At 38.6% G+C, this 15,061-nt stretch overlaps 1 protein-coding gene and 1 long non-coding RNA gene across 2 annotated transcripts in view; one reads left to right on the top strand and one right to left on the bottom strand.

Moving 5' to 3' along the window:
* The window catches only part of LOC123629775 (ankyrin repeat domain-containing protein 26-like), a 46,477-nt gene extending 32,529 nt beyond the window's left edge, over window positions 1-13,948 (top strand). The window contains exons 11-14 of the mRNA XM_045539167.1: window positions 8,022-8,097; window positions 9,036-9,231; window positions 10,152-10,380; window positions 13,674-13,948. Of these exons, the coding sequence (XP_045395123.1) occupies window positions 8,022-8,097; window positions 9,036-9,075 (116 nt within the window). The 3' untranslated portion in view covers window positions 9,076-9,231; window positions 10,152-10,380; window positions 13,674-13,948. The remainder of the gene's footprint in view (window positions 1-8,021; window positions 8,098-9,035; window positions 9,232-10,151; window positions 10,381-13,673) is intronic.
* LOC123629777 lies at window positions 4,079-6,898 on the bottom strand. Its single transcript, XR_006732242.1, has 2 exons — window positions 6,488-6,898; window positions 4,079-5,165 (listed from the first exon to the last, which is right to left on the bottom strand). It is a non-coding gene; the product is annotated as an uncharacterized LOC123629777 (long non-coding RNA).
* Window positions 13,949-15,061: the final 1,113 nt, after the last annotated feature.

The following is a 15,061-nucleotide window of genomic DNA, read 5'->3' as shown; positions in this document are numbered from 1 at the left end:
AGGTTCTTGTACCTGGATATCTAGAATTCTAGCAAGGTCAAGGAAATTTTCCTCAATCATTCACTCAATTAAATTATCTAACCATTGTGTATTTTCTTCTGCCCCCTCAGGAATGCCTATGATTCCTATGTTAGGCCTCTTATCATAGTTCCATATTTTTGTATGCTTTGTTTATTTCCCTTATTTCTCTGTTCTCTCTCTGTGACTGACTGATTTAATTGAAAGGTGGTATCATCAAGCTCTGGGATTCTTTCTTCTGCCTGACCTAACCTGTTCTTAAGGCTTCTTACTGTGTTTTGTAATTCCTTGAATGAATTTTTCATCTCCAGAAGTTCTGTTTGATTTTTCTTTAATACTTGAACTGCTTTAGTGAATTTTTCATTCATTTCCTGCACTTTGGCTTTTTTTGTGTGTTGTATTTCCATATTTTATTGAATTGCATTGAGGTTTCTTACAATCCATGTTCAAAATTATTCACCAGTCATTTCAGTGTTATGATTTTGGTTGGTATCCATTGCTAGAGTGCTGGTGAAGCCTTTCCTGGGTGTTCTTTAGCTTTTATTTTCCATACTTCTAGAGTTCTTTTGCTGATTCTTTCTCGTATGGAGCAATTTTTACCTCTTTGGAGGTAAAACCTTTCGATTTTCTTTTGTTTCGATAATGACATATACCGAGTTTAATATCTGAGCCCTGAGGTCATGCTTCTGTGTGAGAACTGACCACACCCTGTATGGTGAGTCAGTAAATGTAGTAAAAGGGCATGTAAACTGACCTCCCTATCCGTAGGTGTTGCTTGCTGGGAAGAACAAGCTTCAGTGTTGTTTTTGGTTCCTGGGACCTCCTCTAGTTACTCAGAAGAACTCTAGTGTCCCAGATGGTGGGTGGGGCTCTGGAACTGGCAGATGTGTCCTTATTTTACACTTCAGCAGGTCCAGGTAGGGGAGTGAGGCTGGGTGTGACTTGGTTTCGTGAACCTGCACTAAAATTCCACAGAAGTTTTAGCAGGGGTCAAATTTCTGCCTTTGGGCACAGCTGCCAGGGATGGGCTGAAGTAGGGCCTACTCAGCCAGAAAGTCTGTGTGTGGAGGCACGGCTGTCTGAGACCCTGAATCAGGTAGTCTGGAACAAACTTCACTTCTTTCCACCCTCCCCTATTCTGTGGTTTCTTCCAAGCCTCTGCTGGCAGGCAGGACCTCAAGCCAGCCTTGTTGTACTATGACTGTGATGGGGACTGGGAGTTTCCCTGTCCAGGATCCCAGCCAGAGCTGGGAATGGGGCCCTTCTGGGGGAGGAGGGGTGCCCCCACATGTACACCATAGGTGTGAACCCAAACTGCACTCTCTCCCAATCTGCCCCTGCAGGCATCCACAGCTCATGAGAATTATTCACAAATATCCCCTCTTGCCCCTGGGTTTTGTGATTGGGACCTGAGTGTACTGGATCTGACATGTGGGCCCATCCTCTGGGCCCTGGAGATCAATCCCTGAACATAGCAGGGAGAAGCATACTGTTCCCAAGTCCCTCCTGGGATGCTCAAGCTGGATCAATGTCCCTCCACTTCGGGCTGTGTCCCACTCTGCTGAAGTCACCAGCAACAGTACCAGGAATGGCCAGCAGGCAGTGCACTCACAGTCCAAGCACCTCTTTTTTCTGCTACAGGACCTCCAGAGAAAAGGTATGAGCTCCATTCCCTGTGGGAGCCTCTGTGTGGTGGCTCAATTTTTTCTCTCAGTAACCATGGGAGGGGGAGGGGAAGGGAAGAAAAAGAGTCTAGGTGGAGGAAAGTCCACTCTCTCGTCTTCTTCAAACCTCTCTCTGGGAGGCAGTCCACCCAGAATGACGGGTGTGTGGAATCACTCTCATCATCCAGGACCCACTGCACTCATGTGGCTCCTGCAGTCTGGGCCAGAGTTGAGAAATGTCTGTGTTGGGATGAGGAAGATGGAACCAGAATGTTTGGGGCACCCTGGTGAAGACAAAGGCAGCAGGTGTGTCAAAAAGCAATGTGGAATCTCCCATCTTGCTTGGGTCTGTGCGGCATGAGATGCACTAAGCGGTGCTGGGAGTCTGGTGCCCTTTTTGAAAGCAGCTCTCCACTCACTGGGAGCAGCGTTGTCTGGGCTTGCATCAACAGAATGTCTCTCCAGCACCTCAAGAGCCCAGGAAGAGTCTGAGATACAAGGGAGGGGTATGGTACTGGATCCAGGTACCCTTCTGCCTGGACTCCTAGCCTCACTGGGCTTAATTCCCATCGATGCCTTTCTCCTTCCAATCTTGCTCTTCCTCCTCTTCCCCTGGAGTCTCCTGTGGGTTCAGGAACACTTCCTTAAGCCCCCTTTCTTATCTACATTTGTCTGTCTGTTTTTTCTCTTTCATCTAAAACTTCTCCTTCTATAGAGATGCTCTGGCTGGTGGTGCCTTCGGTCCACCATCTTACCCCCCATAACCATTTGGTTGTTTCTCATAACTTCTTTTCCTTTCCTGAAATTTTTAAGGTTTTCATTTGTTTCCAGACAATTCCTAATTGCTTATTGGCATGACCTCACTCAGTCTCATTGTAGGTGGGGCAGCGTAGAGGTTCAGTTGCCTGCTGGGCCCTGCTGACAACAGAAGTATGTGAAATGGAAGTGCTGATTAGCCTGGACTCTACTATCTTGTCAGTGTGTTGATTCTGGCTTGCAGTGGTGGCTCAGCTTCCTACTTGTCTCCAGTGACTCCAGGGTAGGGAAGGTGACACTCACCTTGCCTCTCAGTGTGTGGGACTCTTTCTTATTGAGTTGAGGTGGAGGCTCAGCTTCCTACTGAACTCCAGTGCCATCAGGGCTGCAAAGATGACACTAGCTCTGCTTCACACTGTCTTGGTAAATCTTTTGCATGCTGGGTGGGTGTGGGGGCTCAGGTTCCCTCTGGACCCCATTGATACTACATTGCCAAGGGAACTGTAAAATTATTTCCTTTTGTCAGGCAGGGGATGGAGAACAGCTTCCTACTTTGTCTGTTGCTACCACTCCAAAGTGAAAATCATAATGCCTACTTTTGCCAGATGGGAAATAGAAGATGAGCTCCTTTGTTGGTGCCAGTAATACCAGCAGGCAAGAACATCAAAGCATGGCTGCTTCTGTTCAGTGGATATGAAGTAGATAATCTGCTCCCCGATGGACTCCACTGGAACCATCCTGGTATTTCATTGCAGTTGGGTGGGTATTGCCAGCAAGGTTTTCTGCTGTTAGACCATTCTTTTCCAATCCTTTGGTTGGGAGAGCAGGCTTCTTGTTTTGTTTTGTCTGTGCCACTTAGTGGTCCTGATTGGAGGCTTCCGCAGCACTCTCTCCAGAGCATATGGGAAGAAATTGAAGACCCAAGGAACTCATCATTGTGTTATTCCCCAGTAAGTGCACCTTCTTTTCACCTTTCAGATGCTGAGGCTTCTCCAACTTGGCTAGATCCAGATTTGTATTGTCTTAAAGTTAAAATTTGTGTGTGTGTGTGTGTGTGTGTGTTTGTGTATTTGATTCCTTTTTAAATCCTTGAATCTTCTGGTGATTAGGTTGGAGATAATTAACATGCCAGCTGGGGAAAAAAAACTGTAATTTCCACAATAAAAACAATAGTCCTTCTGTGTGACAACTTCATTTGATTATCCTAAGAAATAATGAACTGGAGGCACAGATATAATGAGTGTTAATAGGGTCTCATTTGTGATTATCAACATTGTAAAACTTTTTCACAGCCTATTAAAGTCCTACTATTCTTCTATAAGTAAATGGGAGTCTGTGGATAGAATTATGCTATATAATATAATGGCTTTGAAACTGAATCATGGTCAAAGGTTAACCCAACAAGTTTGGGGAAAAGATCTCAGGAACTAACTCCATCACTGTGGAGATGAGCACAATTTTCCAGGTACGTTGATGCCTCTGAGAGAACCTGATGCCCCACGGCCCCAGTTCACTGAGTTCCCTGAGTGCCACCGACCAGACATGAATGTCCTGGTTCTAAAGCTCATGAGGCCCTGCACTAGAGATGTATGAAGACTAGTGTACTAGTTTTCTGTTGTTGCATAACAAACTACCACAAATTTAGGGGCTTAAAACAACACTCATTTATTAACAAAGAGCTCCCAGTTTGGGTGGATTCTCTGCTCAGGGTATCAGAAGACTGAAATCAAACTGTTATCCAGGTGGGTTTTTTGTCTGCAGGCTCTATGGAGAAGTCTGCATCCAAGCTCATTCAGGTTGCTAGAATTCAGTTCCTCACAGTTTTAGGGATGGGGTCTATTTCTTTGCTGGGTGTTAGCCAAGGTCCAATCATGGCATCCTATAACTATCTGCACTCCATCTCATGGGTTTTCTTCTGTCTTCAAGCAAGCAGTGATGTGTCAGGTCTGCTTGTGCTTTAAATCTTTTTGACTTTCCCTTCTGTACCAGCCAGAGCAAGGTTTGTGTTTAGAATTCCTCCTCCCACAGCAAACCTTCATGAATCTTTTATCGACAGAGTCTACATTCAGGCCCTTCTGGGAACTCTCAGAGGGACCTTCGTGGTGAGACGTTCTAGTCAGTCACCACATGGTGTTCACATCTTGATCCTTTTCCTCTTCGTGGGTCCAGCAGTGTCCTCCTGCTTGTGCACACTCACAGGTTCCATAATCCTCCTCAGGTCACCACCACTTTCACCTGGTAAGGCTGAAAATTCCACCAGTGCCAAAGCAGGAGATTCTTTGAGGTGCTCCATGACGAGCAGTGGGATGGGGAGAGACGGTCATCTTCTCATCTTTTGTTTACATGCTTTAAAAGTAGTGTTAACATTTCAAAGCTTTTAGTGGTGCAGTGTTTTCTTTTGCTTTTTTACATATGATTCTTTGTCCCTTCCTCCATGGGTCTCAAGCATCAACCAACAGCCCTGGGCTAGGTGATGAATCTAATGATCAACCGCCAGCATCTCATCCAGACAAGATTTCTGCTAGGGTATCTAAGCTTTGGTCTCACTTTGACTCATGACCAGTAACTTCATGAAGGTATTCAGTGTTGCCCCCAAATTCTAACATGTTCTCTAGTCTGGTGATGCTCCCACGGTATTTTTTTTTAATATTTCACAGCTTTTCTTCCTGCAAACCTCCAAAACCTCCAATGCTCACTCTTTGGTCGAGGTCCTTCTTCCTACTGAGACTGAGAAAACAAAAACAATCAGAAGGGATCTTCCATATTTTCTCCACACCTGTCCACCTGCATGCTGTGTGTGTCTATGCCCTGGCCTTCTCTCCTGATGCCATAGGCATGCTCACTGCCCATGCCCCTTTCACACCAAACCCTCCCCCTTTCACTAGAATCTATCTACCATCTTCTACACACGGATATACCTCTAGACATTGACCAATGCCCCCTCATGCACTGAGAATTTCTCCTCACTATTATTTTGTAATTTTTGCTTCTCGAAAATAAATAATACCTTTTTTTTTTTACCATATATTCTCCTCAAGCCACTCTATTTCTCTTTTCCAATTTATATCAATATTTATAGTTTTCAATTCTTCTCCTCCAATTCTATGTAGAACTCATACAAGCCATCTTCCCCTTCTCCCAACTTTGCCATGGTCAGTCACCATTGGCCTCTTCCTAGATCCAAAGTTTAATTCTTAGCCTTCATCTTAATTTAATATTGGAGTAATCATTGGCCTTGTTCATCCCCACTCTTGTCTAGTTCTAAAGCTCTCTTCATTTGGCTTCTAGAACACCACATTCTCTCATTTACCCTCCTACATCAGGAACCATTCCTTTGCAGACTCCTTTGATAGTTTGTTTTCATTCTTCTTTGTTTTTATTTTCTAAACTTATTTCAGAGGGAAGTTTATATAGTCTGATGACTTTAAATAGCATCACTGTGCTGATGGCTGATGATTGTATATATCCAGCCTGGTCCCACACTCCTGATCTACAGTCTGGGATGTCCAGTTGCCTGTGGGGTCACTTAGCCTTTGTACCTGGGAGTCATTTGGAATCACTATTCTCCCATTCTTCTGCTTTGCAATCTTCTCCCTCTCCAATCTTTCTGTTTTTCAGTTAATGGCAACCACATCATACCAGTAGCTTAGGAAAGTGTTCTTGCTGTCATCCTTGCTGTCTCTCTTTCACTTAAACCCATATGTCATATATCCACCAGTGCCGGGGCCCTAAATTATACTTTTATCTGGTATCTGTGAGGCCTCACTGCCTCTCCACCACTGCTCTCACCCAGATAGCATCATCTTTTGCTGTAGTTTTTATTGTCCTTTTCTATCTCAGATGGCCTCTGCTGCCTTAGTCCTTGCCCATCCACATTTTATTCTCAGAAACCAGAAGAGGGTCTTGCCTTCAAGACAGTGCAAGCCACCCCACAGTTCAAACACCTAAGATGGTTTCAGGTGACACAGCAAAGCCCAGATTCTTCCCCAGGGCTAACAGATCCCTCCTGCCACTCCCAGTGCTCCTCTCTGACCTCATCCCTGTCTTACCTGCCTTGATGGTTTTGCTGTTATTCTTTTCCCTGAACATGCCAGCATCTTGCCTCAGTTCCCCTCTATCTGCTGTTCACTCTGTCATCAGGGTTTTGTAGACATGGCCCAGGCTTGGCTTCCTCTTTGCTGGAGATACAATATGACAATGGTGTCAGAACTTCTCTGACCTCCCTATGAAAACAAAGAACCCTACTGCTCTCCTCCATACTTTGCAGAGTTTATTCTCCTCCATGCTTTATTTAAAAATATATTTTGAAATAATTTTAGATTTAAGGAAGAATTCCAGAGACTTCACAGAATTTCCACATGTCCTTTTCTTAACTTCCCCTAAGGTTTACATGTTATTTAACTATAATACATTTAACAAAACTAAAAAAAATAAATAACATTGCTATGATACTATTAACTATATTGTGTAATTCATTAGAATTTTACCATTTTTCCATTCCTATTTTTGTCTGTTCCAGGATCCAGTACTAGATACAGTGTTGTGTTTAGTCATTATGATTCTGTAGTCTTCCCAAATCTTGACAGTTTCTCACTTTTTCCTTGTTTTTCATGACCTTGGAACTTTTTATGAATACAGATTATATATTTATAGAATTCCCCTAGTTTATGCTTCTCTGTCTAGTTTGGGGCTATGGATTTGTGGAGAGACTAACACAAAGGCGAAGCGACCTTTTCCTCACATCATACGGGGGCAAGATATCACTGCTGACATTAACCATATCACCTGGTTAAGGTGGAGTCTGCCAGGTTTCTCCAATGTGAACTTACTATCTTTCCCTTTCCACACTGTGTATGTTATAATTGCATCAGACTAACCACAGCAGGTAGTAAATATGTGGTTAAATATATATTGAGCTTTTACAAATCTCGTTTTCAGGTTTCACCCAATAATATCGATCCGACTTTGGATCTTGCCTGCAGCGACTACTGCTGTGGTGTTCTAATAGTGATTTCCTATTTCCCCATGTTTTCTACATAAATTATTGGAAACTCTTCCATAGGAAAGATGATTCCTCTCTCCCATTTATTTATCCATCATATTATTTTTATTAGTATGACTCATGTATATTTATATTTCACTTTGGATTATAACCCCCCAATATCACACTATTTCTTGTTGTTGCTCAGATAGTGCTAGCTTTGGCAATTGGTAGCTTGTTCAGGTAAGCTCTATGCCTCTTTGACCTGCCCTCTCCTTTTGTTCTTGGACACTTTTTAAATTTGTTTTTGGCACCACAGGATGCTCCAGGATCATCTGGTATTTTCATTGGCCTGGTCCTAGAATCAATCATTTCTCCAAAGACCTGATTCCTTATAGTTGAAAATGTTATTTAGAAACCAAGAAATAAAAAAAACTAATAAAATGAAGGATAAAAAAATAGAAACCAAGATTTATTTTCATTGCTTCTTGGCAGTCAGAACTAGAAAATTTGTGTGTGTATGAACCCATGGTTATACTTATATCTCTATATAATCTGTATATTCATCTCTTTATATACTGATATCTCCAACCTTCATCCAGCACCACAGGATTTTTGCGCTTTCAATGTGGTGAAGTTGAACACTATAAGTGAGAGATTGAAGAAAGCACAAGAAAGGTATTGTAGAAAAATTCAAACAAGTCAATCTATTTTTACAGGTTAGTTAAGTGTGAAATGCACTTACTTTATTTCACTGCACATTATATTTTTGATGTGTACATTGTGTGTGTTTCCTCTGTTTCCATTACAGCAATTGGATTTGTAGATTTCTAGAAGGAAGGTTGCCTCTGTTGCTCCCTTTAGCTTTTTTAGTTTCTGTCATCATTGTAACTAAATGGATCTTTGAGAAGGCTGATACTCCTTAGAGAATCATTTGATTATTTGGGCCAGTTAGCATAAAAGAAGACTATTAGGAAAAGAAAAAAATTGTGATTTAGAAATTGTACCATATTCTTGAATTGTATTTCTGTTAAATTGTTCAAATTTTAAAATTTTAAATTACTCCTATTTTTCTTTGGATTATCAGATCACATAAGTAGTAATTGAGGAATGATTCAATTCTTTATAAGCCAGATGAAATTATCAATTTAGTTGACAATTGATGTTAAATGTTTTAAACCTCAGCTTCTTTTGTCACATATTTAAAATTGCTCTCTGAGGTTGGGTGTAGTGGCTCATGCCTCCCGGGGTGGTTGAGGTGGGAGGATCACTTGAGGCCAGGAGTTTGATACCAGCCTGGGCATCATAATGAGACCTGATCTCTACAAAAAGTAATAAAATTTGCCAGGCATGGTGGTGCACACCTGCAGTCCCAGCTACTCAGGAGGTAGAGGCAGGAGGATTGGTGGAGCTCAGGAATTTGAGGCTGCAGTGAACTATGATTGGGCCACTGCACTCCAACCTGGGTGACAGAAGGAGACATTGTCTTGAAAATTTAAGATAAAATAAAATAAAATAAAATAAAATGGCTGTCTGATTTAAAAGTGAAGGAAACAAATATGCAAGAATTGTTCAGGTTGTCACTGCTAAAAATGTATCCTTTTAATTTGATTCAGGCACAAGCAGCATCTGAAGAATACAGAGAACTTCACTTAGAAGTCAGATGGAACTCAGAATGAAAGATCTTGAATCTGAAGTCTCCAACAGGAAAACTTCTTGAGAAGTCTTTCATTATATTGAATTGGGAAAATACAGGCACCTCTATCAATTAGACTTGGAAGCTAGAAAATACTTGTCAAACAAAATTAAAAAGTAAGTCAAAGTATGGAATAGAAAATAAATTTAGTTCATTAATTTGCCTTGAAAACATGCTTTTTAGTGAGACAGGTTTATGACATTAGTGGGACATGAAAGCTAAGTACATACTATAATTTTAATGGTAGTCCAGAACAGTTTATATCTCTCCATCTTTTTTGTTTTATTATGACTTTCTTTCCCCTTAATATTCTCATGTCATTAACCTGACCTAATAGGCTTTCAGCTAAGTATTTTTGAAGTCTTATAATTTAGACAATGATGCTGTTATAAAATTGCTTGTTACCAGTCCCTAAATAGTTTATCTACTTTTTGAAAGATTACAAAGTAAACCAAAAGAGTCAATTACTGCAGCTACTCTTGGTGGTTTCTGGCACTCAGTATATTAACTTCTTTATACTGCCTTACTAAATACAATAATTTCTACCTTTTCTTAGTGATAAGCATTTTACTGTATGTATCTAAGGAGTACAATGTTGTGTTTTGATCTACTTACACATAGTGAATGGCCATTATAGTCAAGCTAATAACATATTTCCAATAGGTTAGTAATGTTTCACTTACTAACCCTTTAAATACAAGTATTTCTAATGACACCCTCAAGAATGTTATAAATAGATCCATTCCAGAAGGCAGCAAGTGTTACCTGTTAAGCCTCACATTATTGTTAGACATTTCTCTCTGCTCCTTACTTCATTTGAATTACTATTTTCAGACATTCCCCTAGGAATGCTTATACTTCTTTAGAACAATTGCAAAACTATAACTGCACAGAGTCGGCATGCTGTGACACATTTTCCGAGTTAAAACACTATTTAGTGGGAAATTCCATTTTCTCTCAAGGTCACTTTTTAAAAATATAATCACTGAGGAATCATTTAGGAAAAAAATGAACTACTAAACTTTGTCTTTTGCAGTCTTCACAGAACTACTGAGAGACTAGCAGCATTCAGTAGCAATCTTTTTGTGGAGACAGGAGACCAGAACTTTCTTTACCACTCATGGACAGTCCTATAGTCACCTCCTGGTGGCAATCTTAATAATGGTTTAGGTCTTCACAGAGAATTTACTTCAAAAGAATACTCAACGTTCTCTTTTTCCTGCCCATGGACTTCACATACCGGTATGAAGAACAACTTGAGTGAGGTTAGTTATATTATCTTCTTTCCTTTGGGTTTCCGAATTCTGATATAATACTTGTTTTTATTTGGTGAAATACTGAGTTTTTTAAAGGACCTATGCATGCTAAGTAAAGGTTATAATTTTCTGTGTTAATAAAGAGAGGAAAGAGAAATTTTTCCATTTTCTTAAAGTCCCTGCAGCTCTCATTTTTAAGAGATACCCATGTAGTAATATTAATGCTATTCAATATATGTAATGAAAATGACGCTTTTTAAATTTCTTTAAAAGCTGCATTTAAGTTAAATTTTAGAGATTGAATCTTATTGGCTAATAACAGAAAGTATATTGAGAGGTGCTTTGGCTTCCTTCTAACTGATTTTAGTTTGACTGTGGTTGTGATTCATAACACTTTTAAGGTTTTCCTCTACCATATCAAATTTTCCACCCTTAATCATAAGGGAATGATTGGCATGCAAACACTTAACCACATCTGGATGTTTATTATTTATAAGAATCCAAGATAAATAAGCTTTATGAATTAAATAAACCTGTAGAACTACAAAGATTAACTTCTCTTTTTAAATTAAAAGATTTGTCTTTTTCTTACACATAAGTAGTAATACATCTTTAATCCCCATGGTAATTATACCATTTTTATCTCAATTCTGTAAAATGTGCCTGTTGATGGGCAATTGCACAGCACTTTTTAAATAGTTAAATCAAGCAAATATTTGAATTTTTAAAATGGCATTCACTTTTGTCTCTCTGTGTTGGTATCATTTGAATGATTGTGACTATGATTGCAAAGACCATCAAGAGTCTTTAAACAGCAATGATGACCAAACAGAATCAATTATATTCTTCCTACCCAGAACTCCATGGAATGCCAAACATGGTGCCCATGTCCCCTGAAGATGTAAGAAGAGCATCCCAATCCAAAATTTGATTTCACCAAAGAATCTATTTCTGGAAAATCTCAAAATGTATTCAACAATGAAAAGCTATGGTAATTGTAGAGCTGTTTAGGAAAAAAAAATAGTTCAAGTATACTTGACCCAGTTTAAGATATTTGTTCAATGTTTCACCATTTTTGACTAGGGGGAGAATTTTAAAGGCTCAGCACGGTAGTGCATACGGCAGTGCCAGCTACTTGGGAGGCTTAGGCAGGAGGATAGAGGGACAATATCTTTTATATAAAAGATTTAAATAAGAAACTTCTAGATGAGAACATTTACAATATAGTTTGAAATGTTTTCACACATTTCATAAACAAGTAGATAATTGCATCTATAAGTAGTCAGATGTTTCAGAAACTTGGTACTAATTTCTGAAAATAAATCAAAGTAACAATTAAAGAACCATATATTTTTTGCCTTATTCTAATTCTAGAAGATCATGAATCTAAGAAACTAGGTTTGAAAACTGGCTGTAATGCATATTTTTCCTTTTTTCAAGCAAATTTTATGAACTCTTTGTGTTCATATGAAAAAACGTTAGTCATAATACAGACAGCAAAATATTTTTATTTAATCTCTGCCACAATATTCACATGACATTATGATAGTGCCACTTTCCTCATGTGTATATTTAAGATTTTGAGCTAAAAAGTTAGCAGCATAAAGCATATTTTAAAATTTTAATTTTCTAGAAGTGGACTATAGCAACTTAATTTTAAGGAAAAATCCATCAAAGTGAGAAGGACTCATCATACTTTTATATAAAAGGCAGGATTTTTCTAAGAATTACAAAGTAACACATTCATGCGAACATCTTACTTGAATTCTGCACCCTTTGTACTAATAAGAGAAAATGCTACCCTTTTGAAATGATGTATATTCAATAGACCAATATTAATTGTGCTTTTTATTAGATGAATGTAAGTAGCATCACACATATATATTCTCTATTGTCTGCATGTAAATAAATAGGAATTTTATTTTATTTCTGTGATTATTTTTCTATTTAAGCACTTCTCAAGTGAAGTTTAGTCTTTGCAATCGTCTCATGAAAATATATCTGATTTACCTAAATATTATAAATAGTATTTGACTTATTTGAGATGCGGCAGGAATATTATGAAGAAATAACTATAGAACTGGAAGAAGGTATCCTGTCAAATTTTATGAATGAAATTGAGATTAACAAAATGATTTCTGAGATCAACTGTAAAAAACAAGTGGCTTTCCTCTCTATTGTTTGGTTAATAGATACTGCATTAAATATTTCCTCATCCACACATGTAATTAAAGACGTGAAAACACTAGCATTCATACTGAAGAGTATACTTGTGCCTCGTGATTGCATCATCATGTTTCATAGCTTTTTACAAATCTCATGAAGTGTATGTAACTTTTTTTTTTTCTGGCTCTACACTTTATTTACTCCTGCCATCCTCATGAATCTGTCAGTGTGTCACCCAGCACACTGGAACTATTCTCAGAAAACCAAGGCATCATCAACTTTCTACCTTTAGGTTAGCAACTTCAGGCCAAAAGACCCCAGATTCACTAGCAACATTTAGCCAAGCACTTGCAGTTCACATGCAGTCACCTGACGGGTGACATTGTAAATGAGTCATTCACTATATCATTGGTGTACTTTTGCCCTCAGAAAAAGTTCCATATTTCTTAGCATGGGAGAAAGCACCCATATTAATGTGGTTCTTGTTAGTTTATTCAGCCTTATCTCTTACCACGTACCTACTCTTCCCCTTTGCCGTAGCATCTCACTAAACTCCACTACTTAGAATTCTACAGCATTCCTCCTCACATCCAGCACTTTGCATTTGCTGCTGCCCTCTATCTGGCACACATTTTCCTTGTCTCTCAGCTATCAACTTCCATATCACTGCATCAAAAAGTTTATAGTGTTGGAGAGAAGACTTAGACATATGGCCCTTCTGTGTGTTCCAATTGTGCCTTCTTTTAAACTTGTTATAGTCTCTATGACTCTGCATGGAAATTGCCTATTTGTCTGTTTTGTTTTTCATAGTATACTATATGATTATCGAGGTCAATGATGTGGCTCTATCATCCTTACCTTGTATACCAGTGCTTGTCATAGTACCTTAGCACATGGTTGTTGAGTAAGTGAATGAAGACTCAGAAAAGCAGAAGCTCTGATACCTAACCACAATGACAATTAATTCAATGTGCAACTACAGGCAAATTATATTTAATAATAATTTTATATTACATTTGTACATACATATTTTTTATTATTAACATGCTGATAAACTTCTTGACTCTTTTTTACTCACTTTCACTTAGTTCCAATGAAATCTGTTAGGTAAAGAATACTCTGTCTTTCCTTTCCAGATGCTGCTGGATATTCTCCTGTGGAAGAGCTTCTTCTCTAGATTCACTGATGAGTCAAATCTAAATGAAGACATTCTTTAGAAAGCATCATGGAAATATGTGCCAATTTTTTTTTAAAAAAAATATACAATGTGAAAGACTTTTAAGTAGGTCTTGCAAATGAAAGCCAGTTTTACATCCTCAGACTGCCAAAATGTTAGCTGTTTATAATTTTAATTTTAAGCACTGATTTATATGACTCTTTCTTCTTGGAGAAATAAAATTTGCCTAAGGCTTTTCATTTTTCTGATCATTCATTCCTTCATTTGTTTATTTCTGATTAACTTTTGGAAACAGTCTTAAAGTTAGAGAAAAGTTTCAAGTTCCAAATGCTTACACAGAACATACCTAGGCTCAATCAGAAAAAAATAGAATTCCTGACCAGACCAATATCAAGCACAGAAATTGAAGCAGCAATTAAAAGTCTTCCAACAAGAAAAAAATGTTCCAGACCAGATGGATTCACATCTGAATTTTACCAAACTTACAAAGAAGAACTCACACCTATACTGCAGAAATTATTCAACAACATTGAGAAGGATGATATCCTCCCCACCTCATTCTGTGAAGCCAATATCACCTTGATGCCAAAGCCAGGAAAAGATGTAGCAAAAGAAAGAAAACTACAGATGAAAATCACTGGTGAATATAGATGCAAAAATCCTCCACAAAATTTTAGCAAACCAAATCCAAGAGCATTTACAAAAGTAATTCACCATGACCAGGGGGTGGGGTCCACTTTATCCCAGGGATGCAGGGATGGTTCAACATATGCAAATCTATAAATGTAATTTACCACATAAATAAAGAAAGAATAAAGACCATATGATTCTCTCAATAGATGCAGAAAAATCATTTGATAAAATACAGTGCACTTTTATGTTAAAAACTCTTAACAAAATAGGCATAGATGGAACATTCCTTAAAATTATTAAGGCCATATATGATAAACCCACAGCCAATATCATACTGAAAGGGGAAAAATTGAAAGCATTCCCACTTAGCACTGGAACCAGACAAGTTTGCCCACTACCTCCATTTCTATTCAACATAGTGCTGGAAGTGCTTGTCATAGCAATCAGACAAGAGAAGGGAATTAAGGGTGTCTGATCAGGGGCAGAAGAAGTCAAACTCTCACTCTTTGCTGATGATATGCTATTATACCTAGAAAATCTCAAGGATTCAAACAAGAGACCCCTGGAATTGATATATAAATTTAGTGAAGTCTCAGGATACAAACTTAATGCACAAAAATCAATGGTATTCATATATGCCAATAACAGTCAAGCCAAAAATGAAATAAAAAATGTAACACCTTTCACAATAGCATCAAAGAAAATTAATTATTT

The sequence above is a fragment of the Lemur catta genome, unplaced genomic scaffold (genome assembly GCF_020740605.2).
Source record: "Lemur catta isolate mLemCat1 unplaced genomic scaffold, mLemCat1.pri scaffold_43_ctg1, whole genome shotgun sequence".
NCBI classification, from domain to species: Eukaryota; Metazoa; Chordata; class Mammalia; order Primates; family Lemuridae; genus Lemur; species Lemur catta.
Note: the sequence above shows the minus strand (reverse complement) of the source record. Positions and strands in the feature narration are given on the sequence as shown.